The sequence below is a fragment of the Galendromus occidentalis genome, unplaced genomic scaffold (assembly GCF_000255335.2).
Source record: "Galendromus occidentalis unplaced genomic scaffold, Mocc_1.1 scf7180000075558, whole genome shotgun sequence".
Lineage (NCBI taxonomy): Eukaryota > Metazoa > Arthropoda > Arachnida > Mesostigmata > Phytoseiidae > Galendromus > Galendromus occidentalis.
This window is the reverse complement of record NW_003803548.1, coordinates 323,373-332,122: the sequence shown is the minus strand read 5'-3', so window position 1 is coordinate 332,122 and position 8,750 is coordinate 323,373. Positions and strand designations below refer to the sequence as shown.

Sequence of the window (8,750 nt, the reverse complement as noted above, 5' to 3'; positions counted from 1 at the left end):
TGCAAACTCGCGCGAAGAATATTTCCTAGCTAGAGGGAGTATGATATATGCGGATACATTCACTTTCATCGGAGGTATCTACTGTCCGGAAAGCGGGAGAACTCCTCGGAAGGTTTGATGAGGGAGCTCCGATGGAATCTCCCCATGATAGTTCGGGCGGACGCAACGCGGACCTTCTCTTCCAACCTGTCACGTTCGTGGTTCGAATCCGCTCGAGATCGGTGGTAGGGGGGGACTGGTTCTAACCGGAGGCCTTTTGTCTCAGGTTGAGGTATGAGGTTCCCTTTTGGGGTCGGCTTCATTCTGAGACGCGCGCACAACCAAGCGAGCAGTAAATCAAGCAAGGATCGATGGCGCACAATAAAATTGGGTGATGTTTCGGCGAAGCTGCCAGAGCCGCGCGACCCCAAGAAGGTTCCGGTGAAATATTGTGAGTAGGGTTGGGACCGTGAGAAATCATGGGAAATTAGAATGGAATAATTTTTTTCTCATCATGAGCTAGTCGCGTCCGGAAAGAGCATGCCAGAAATCTCTAAATTTCAGTGAGTGAGAATGAAACGCCACGAACCTGGGGCTTACTCCGATGGCTCCTCCAGAAAGATCATCTCGGACAGGATGTATTCTTATTGGCACCGCCGGGCTCCGAACGGAGGAGACTTGTTTTCAAGTACTTGGAATTCACGGGTCGGGAAGTGGAATATGTCGCGCTAAGCGCTGACACGACGGACTCCGATCTGAAGCAGTACCGGGAACTGAGTGGCAACCAAGCCGGATGGCGAGACCAGGTAATCATATACCGTGAATATCCCGATACGAGCCCGGGCTTCTATTATTTCTAACCCCTTCGAAGAGGGGCTTCTATTGGCGAGGGGCTTGTATCATGGGGGACCTCCTCCTGATTCTACGCGCGGTTGTGCAATGACGGTGATTAGGAAGAAGGGACTTCGGAAAACTGGATTTCTCGTGACTTCTGAAGCTCGAGATACATATGTTCTGGAACAGAGCTTCTCGGGAATCTGAGCCGATTCCCCGTTTCCCCCGCTTCCATTGGAGACGGGCTTCTATTCGACGCGAGAATCCCGCCGAGGGGCTTCTATTAGAGACGGGCTACTCTTAGAGAGGGGCCTGTTCTGGAATATTCACGGTGATCGAGTCCGCCAGGAGCAGATACTGAGTTTTTTCTTTTGGCAAAGCCATTGACTTGGTAGAGGCCAACCGCCGCTGATACTGGGCCTCAACACGGAGCCCCCTGGATCCGCCACTGGAGTCCGCATTCCACTATGCTTGCGTTCATCCGGGACGGAATTTTCATCCTGCGACTATTCTCCCCAGGCCGCCGTCCGAGCCGCTACAGAAGGTCGCGTTCTGGTTCTGGATGGCGTGGAGCGCGCGGAGCGGAACCTCCTCCCGCTGATAAATAATCTCCTGGAGAACCGTGAGATGCATCTGGATGATGGAGGTTTCTTATTGAAAGCCGAGAAATTCGATGAACTCCTCCAAGAAGTCGGTCCGGAGAAACTCGCGGAGTGGGGCATGCGGAGAGTTGACGAGCAGTTTCGTGTCATCGCCCTAGGCGCTCCAGTTCCACCATTCAAGGTAACGAAGAATAACCCCAAATCTGACTCGACCGAAGGAATCTAGAAGAGCGCCTTTCAGCTGATTTGAGCGTTCCCGCCGGAATTTCCAGGGAAATACATTGGATCCACCCTTCAGGTCACGTTTCCAATGCAAGTCATTGAAATTCCCTGATTACGACGATGCTCTATCGGAACTTCGAGAGCTGGCGCCGACAAGAGGGAATCATCTAGAGAAATTTTTGAATATAGTGTACACGATCAACTCGCCACAAGTCAGGGATTTGGGGCTGCCGTTTTTCAACTTCGATTCCGCTTCGAAAATGGCACAGTTATGGGTGACTATACGAGAACTCCCCGAGTTTAATCCATCCCACTGCTTATGGCTCGCGTCACGACGTGACGGGAAGCATTGGATCACGCCCAGAATTCCCACATTTCCAGGAGAAAGGCGTGCCTTTCGGGGCGGCTCTGGATGTCGTCTATCCGAGCTTTCATTTGACAGAAGACGCACAGAGAGTTCTCGCTGACCTCATCTCCAAGGAGGGCATGGGAGCGGAGTCAAGTAGCTATCCTCCCTCCAGCGGAAAAGTCACGCTGAACGACGAAAAGACTTCAAAGTCCAATCTGATCCTGACTTCCACTTTCGAACGAGCCGTGAGCACGCTCTGCAAGGCGCTTTCAGTCGGTGAGTCGCCCTTAATTAGTGAATAAAAATTAGCATAAGAGACAGACTAACGGCTGATGATCTGATAAGATACAGCCCATCAGGATTATTCGATTGTTCTGCAGGCGATGTTTGCATAATCGGATCGCGCGGCTGTGGGAAAAATACGCTCGCGCATTTTGCTGCCGCGCATTTGGGATTCGACGATTCTGCAATAGTTCATATTCCCCTGTACAAAGACATGAGTGCGAGAGAATTACTCCAAAGTAGGCGACTCGATGAGGGGACCACCGTCTGGAGGTAATACTCAACCCATTGCTATGATTAGGTATTATGAATGAGGTGCCCTTCGAGAATGACCTCGCTTGGTTCGCCGGTCGAAATCGGCATCTATCCATACTCCAGGGACTCACCGATCGTGAAAGCTGCGCTGGAAGGCAACTGTCTGATCCTTGACGGAGTTGACGTTCTGGATCCGACCGTTCTGAGTTCACTGCAAAGGTATGCCAAGATTCAGAACCATGCCATGACTAATCAACCCTAGGGAAGAGACATCATTCATCTCTTCTACACGCAGTTTGATCCACGAGAGGGAGCTATGGCTGTCAGATAGCTCGACCCTGCTACGTCAAGACCGTTGGGAAGCTCTTGGGAAACCCGACGGAATGAGACCTGTGCATCCAAACTTCAAAATCATTGCTTTAGCTGAACCTCCCAAGAAGGATTCCACGGATCGGACTTGGCTGTCCCGTGAGTTAGATACCGGCTGTCCGAATGTCAACTCTGTGTCCATCTCCAATTTCTTTTGTCCAATTTGGTTCCGGGAAGGAAATGATTGTTGTTTGGTTTCTAGCCGAAGTCAGTTCGATGTTCATGTCGCTCCATCTGCCTCCCTTGCCGGTCGCGGAACAAAGAGAGGTTCTCTCCAAGCTAGTTGGCAAGAGTCCCCCTCAGGAACTTTTCGATGTCATCTCAGCGTTCCGCAAGTCTTCCGATGCCCCTCTGCGCTCTCTGGCCGAGAGTCTCAGCACCCGGCAGCTGCTGAGACTGTGTCGAAAGCTCAATGCATACCCGGACTCGAATTTGTACGACTTGCTTTCCGAAGCAACCCTGATCAAGTGAGTGGACGGTCAGCGCTCGAGAATCACCGCGTCACCCACCTAGAGCTAACCAAGCCTGCTTTGACGTTCATTCGCTCAAAATTGAGACCTCATTCGTAGATTCGCCCCCCAACTGACTCGCATCGCTTTCGATGAAACGCTGGCGAAGTGCGGCGTGGAAGCGGACGGAGCTGGAAGCTCGAATAAAATAGAAATGAAAATCGAGCGGGATACGGTCACGATAGGCGACGTCGTTCTAATAAGGAACCTCGATAATGAATCCCCCGCCAAAATTCCAAGTGAGTGACGCACCGAACGGGACCCGGGCTTTCCGCTTGGTGGTACAATCGATTAGAGGGCAGCTGGTCATGGAGCGGAAAGAAATCACGGACGTAGAGGCATATACGAGACCTTTAACCGTCGCAGGCACACTTTTCTTCGAGAACGCGAGACAACTGGAGCAGCTGCACCGCATTTCCCAAGATCTAGTTCTGGGGGAGCATCTCCTCTTGGTTGGCAATCAAGGAGTCGGGAAAAATAAAATCATAGATTATCTATTGGGTGTTTGCAATCAGCCCCGAGAGTACATGCAGTTGCACAGAGATACAACGGTAGCTTCTCTGTCGGTTCAACCCCAGCTAATCGGTGAGTCCAAACTCCGAGTACAGGTAGATTTATCGATTCTTTCGAAACCAATGGAGGACCTCGTCAGTGAGTCGTCCATCACACGCGCGGAAACAAAAGCAATAGGTGCCCTGTGATTATTATAAGTGATTACGATCAAGAAGAATCCGGGGTTTGTCTCTCTCCAGACGGGAGCATCGTCTATCAAAACTCACCCCTGATGAATGCGCTGACCGAAGGTCGCATCGTGGTCATCGATGAAGCCGACAAAGCGCCTGTACAAGTCACGCGTGTTCTGCATTCGCTCCTTGCAAGGGGCGAAATGCTTCTGGCCGACGGCCGCCGGGTTCTCAGGAAACGGAAAGAGGAATGCGGACCCTTGGAAATTCCGATTCATCCCAAATTCCAGGTAAAGTCCCGAATCAGCGCACGACAACATCTGATTTTTTGGACGGTCTGGCCACCTGGGCCCGCTTGATAATAATGATGGACGACGATAAGTAGAGACAAGCGAGTCGAGTCCCCAAGAATCTCATTATCTCTCACCTTTAAGGCAATACTCTTGGCAAACCGACCCGGGTTTCCCTTCATGGGCAACGACTTCTTCCCGTTAGTCGGTGACGCCTTGTCTGTACATTCGATTGACGCTCCCGATGCAGCCTCCGAACGCACACTCCTCTCGAATTACGCTCCAAATCTTCCCGAGGAAACACTCGCTCAGCTCGTGGATCTCTTCGCTGGTGAGATTTTCTCGATCGGAGTCAGTTTGAAGAAACCTCGCATTCTATTGGGTAGGAGGCGGATGTTTTTTCTCACGTTCCCCCAATCTCTCGGTTCCCACAGATCTGCGGAAACTCTACGACAGCGGGCAAATCGGATATCCGTTCTCAACGAGAGAGCTGGTGAGCGTGACCAAACATCTAGCAGCTTTCCCCGACGACGGTATCCTCCAGGCGTTGAACAATGTGCTGGATTTCGATTCCCATGAACCCAATTCTCGAAGGCTAATCGGTGAGGTTGTCCACCGTTACCCTGTCAAGACCACGATATTATGAAGAAATTATCGTCTTGGCCCGGCATGATAGTGGTGCGGTCTTACTGGACCAACTGACGGGCTCTCTCTGTATATCTTCATGTTAAATAAATGTTCTTTCGTTTAGCAAATGAGTTTTCTTTCATTCGCCAGGCCATGTTGTTCGGTCGTACGGGATCTCTTTCGACGCCGATGCGTCTGACGTGTTCCTCGGCGAGTCGAGAGACTTGGGCAAGTGGTCTCAACTGACGTCCTTCCCTCTGACTTGGCAATCGACGTCGAAGGTCGGAGTAGAGGAGAAACAATTCAAATTCATCGTGAGTTGAGTCGTCTGAGCCATCCGACAGGAGGAAGTTTCGGCTCCTGCTGCAAAGCTTTCTCGACGAACGCAACATTCTCTTCCCAGGACCAGCTGTTTTTACGTGAGGGCTACCGAGTGAATTCCGCGTCGAATTTCCCGAGAATCGACAAATTCACCGAGTTGGGCCAACAGTGGTCCGTGCCGCTGTCTCGCGTGAAGGACCTAGTGATCTCAGGTAGAGATTCTCTGAGACTCGATTTCTTTTCTTGATTGTCCCACGAGAGGAAATAAGTGCCCTCAACCCACCGAATGATTCTCAGGAGGAATACCACACATCGTTTCCTACGAGGGCAAACCGGTCGTCGCTGCTCTGGATGAGACGTCGCGGACGTGGCTGGTTAGCGAGCTCCCACTCAGGTGTAGAGGGGCCGCCGCACTGGGTCTGAAAACGAGCAAGCCCGGCAACTTCTGCCTTGTGGACAGAGTGAGTACATATCGTCGCTGACGTGTCTTCCAAGTTGCTCACTCGCCCATCGACATGACCATCAGGTCGAGCATTATCGACGAATTTCGCTCCAGGATACGGGCCATCTTTACGTGACAAATCTGGAACAGAACGTCATGAACCTGTCGAATATCCCGCCGGGTGAAATCTTGTACAGAGACTCCGATGTTGTTTTAATCAAAACGAACCCGTAAGTCGCTCCGTGCCGATCGAATTTTCGACGGGAGAGGGTTCAAATTCCCTTCATGAATGATTGCTGGAGGAGCGGATGCATTTTTCAGGAAAAAATGCTGTGTTCTGAGTTTGGACCACTCCCTCGATCGGTTCACAGAGATATATTTTGACAAAGGAATAACGCAAGCGGTTCCCTTCGGGGATCACATCCTGATCAACAAGAGCCTCCTAGTGAACTTGAGGGATGGCTCGAGCAACGACGCGCAGCTTCAGGACGGGCTTCGCTTCGTAGATCGGAATACTTTCGTATCGGATCTGCACACAATAGGTTCGTCGATCTGGGTGCGAATCATGCCGTGTACATGTTCGGCGCAAGGAAGAATCCATATTATCATCCCTAATTACTCAATTATAATTCCATGTAGGTCGAGTGAAGTTCTCCGAAGACAAAGCAGAGCTGTCTGGCATCGCGCGTGCTACCTACGAAGTTTGCGAGGATTCGGTGGCTCTCAAGGGTGGGGTCATCGCGTCCACGATGAACTCGAACCCTTACTGTCTCGAATACGTGAACGTTAATGAGATGAAAGTGGCGCGTCAGCCCCTATTGCAGAAAAATATTCTTTTGAGAAGCTGTGATACCGTCCCGGGAAGACTGTTCTCTCTGGAACGGGCGAAATCCGGGTGGAACTTGAATGTATTTACTTTGGGTAAGAAGATTACGTCCCCTTGAGATCACGAGTTTTTCGATTGACTTCTTTCCGAAATTCGTTCCGTTCTTACGCGAATCACCCCCTGCTAGGAACTGCGAAACTTATCGAAGAGCTGCGGGAATGGCAGAAGACTTTGGGATCAGACCCCCGATTCCAACCATCGGGTCCGAAACACGGCAAGACTGACGACAAAGAACACCACGGGGGTAACACATGGGCCGGAGGGACCGGGGGTTCCGACACCGCGGGTCTCGGCGGTGTCGGCGGTCCTTACCGGCTCGACAAGGGCTTCGACGTTCATCAGGTACGAACGTACGGTGAAGTTGAGCGTCTCGTGGCGCGATTTCCATCGATAAAAGCTCCAAAAAAAACGACTTCGGAAATACCAGGTTTCGGATGAGGTTAAGAGAGCGGTTCCTCCTCACATCGCCGAGCGGGCAAGGAAAATGGCGAAGGAAGCTCTCGCGAGGCGACTGAAAGAAATTCAGATGAGCGACTCGGAGCATAATACCTACAGGTAAATTGAAGGCAAACTCAGAGCGGAGAATTTCCTCTCCTTCCCACACTACCCAAAACTCGAGACCTGGGGTGTTCTCCCCAAAGCAGAAAATCCGAGAAGCCGGGAATCAGCTGAGTCCTCGTTCCTCACGCGAGAGTATTTCGGAATGTTTCAGATCCTATCTCGACTCGGTGAAGAATTCTGTCCAAGCGCTCCGAGTTGTCCTCGAAGGTCTCGAAGGGAACAAGCAGGAACGAGAGTGGGTCCGACACCGGGCTGAAGGGGACGTGGACGAAACGAAGCTCGTCGAAGCCGCAGCAGGCGAGAAGAACATCTTCAAGCGAAGAATGGTACCTGAACACAAGAACAGAGGTCGCCAAGAGAAACCGAAGCGTCTGGTTCTCCTTGTCGATGTGAGCGGCTCGATGTATCGATTCAACGGATACGACGCGCGACTGGAGCGGGAGATGGAGGCCGTCATCATGATGATGGACGCCCTGCATGGTTTCAAGCACAAAATCCACGTGGGTTCCAAATCCGTCCTCCATACTCAGTCCATACTAGATGCGGGCCCCGATGCCGTATAACTCCCCCTAAATCGTCTCCTTTATTCCCTATCCGCAACAGTATGAAATCAGAGGACACAGCGGCGAAGAGAGTAGCCTGCCGTTGGTTAAGCTGGGCGAGCCTCCTGAGGACGAAAAGGAACGCTTCCGAATCTTACAGAGGATGTATGCTCATGCTCAATATTGTATGTCGGGGGATTCCACACTACAGGTGAGTCTGGGATTCCATCGGCCCCTCATCGAAAATTCTCGCGATTAGAACATCAAGACTCTTTTGGGTGTTCGAGGGACACGATCAGTCCCGACCATTCGAGTCGATTTGGTGAGTGTCCCCATGCTTCCAGGCGATGAAGGAGGCGGTCGAAGGTCTGAAGAACTGCGAGGATTACGACGAGAACTGCGTCATACTACTCAGTGACGCTAATCTCGAGCGTTACGGAATATCGGGACGAGCGCTTGCAAGAGAAATGACCTCTCGACAGCCCGAAGTGCAAGCATATACGGTTCTGATAGGATCTCTGGGAGCACAAGCGCAGTAGTGAGTTGATCCAATGAGCCAAATCGATTCCCGATATTTGCCCAATCGGTTCGAGGAATATCTCCGGAATCCCCGCCGTAGAGGAGGGGCGGAATACCGAAAAGATGACCTAGATATGGACTTCCGTAGTTTCGATTTTGATTTCCTCTTAAAACCTTGCAGTCTGAAGAAGAGCCTGCCGCCGGGACACGGATTCGTCTGCATGGATACGAAGGAACTGCCTCAGATCCTGAAACAGATATTCTCAGCAAAGCTCGTCAATTGATCCACACTCCGATCTACTGAGTTTCCGGAGGACAAGAGATCTTTTTTTATATTTCATGCATGGAGAAGGTTGGATTGAAAGATAGTCTTTGATCCGACGCCGGTTTTCTTATTTCGATGCTTGAGAATTTATTCTCACCGTACAATTGAAAGATGTGTAGCCTTCAACAAATCACAAAGGTTCCACACATCAGA

General features: G+C 51.2%; 1 protein-coding gene across 1 annotated transcript; it reads left to right on the top strand.

Annotated features, from left to right (window-relative positions):
- Positions 1-273: 273 nt before the first annotated feature.
- c12.2 (von Willebrand factor A domain-containing protein c12.2) lies at positions 274-8,556 on the top strand. The gene is made up of 26 exons (XM_029111129.1): positions 274-430; positions 544-785; positions 1,333-1,596; positions 1,688-1,912; positions 2,019-2,262; positions 2,367-2,541; positions 2,647-2,742; positions 2,819-2,991; positions 3,095-3,359; positions 3,462-3,640; positions 3,768-3,986; positions 4,154-4,374; positions 4,519-4,705; positions 4,809-4,976; positions 5,152-5,315; positions 5,405-5,534; positions 5,620-5,783; positions 5,879-5,994; positions 6,086-6,306; positions 6,404-6,685; positions 6,778-6,992; positions 7,078-7,205; positions 7,363-7,711; positions 7,815-7,964; positions 8,098-8,291; positions 8,454-8,556. Exons 1-26 carry the CDS (start codon positions 274-276, stop codon positions 8,554-8,556), a joined length of 5,031 nt encoding a protein of 1,676 aa, XP_028966962.1.
- Positions 8,557-8,750: the final 194 nt, after the last annotated feature.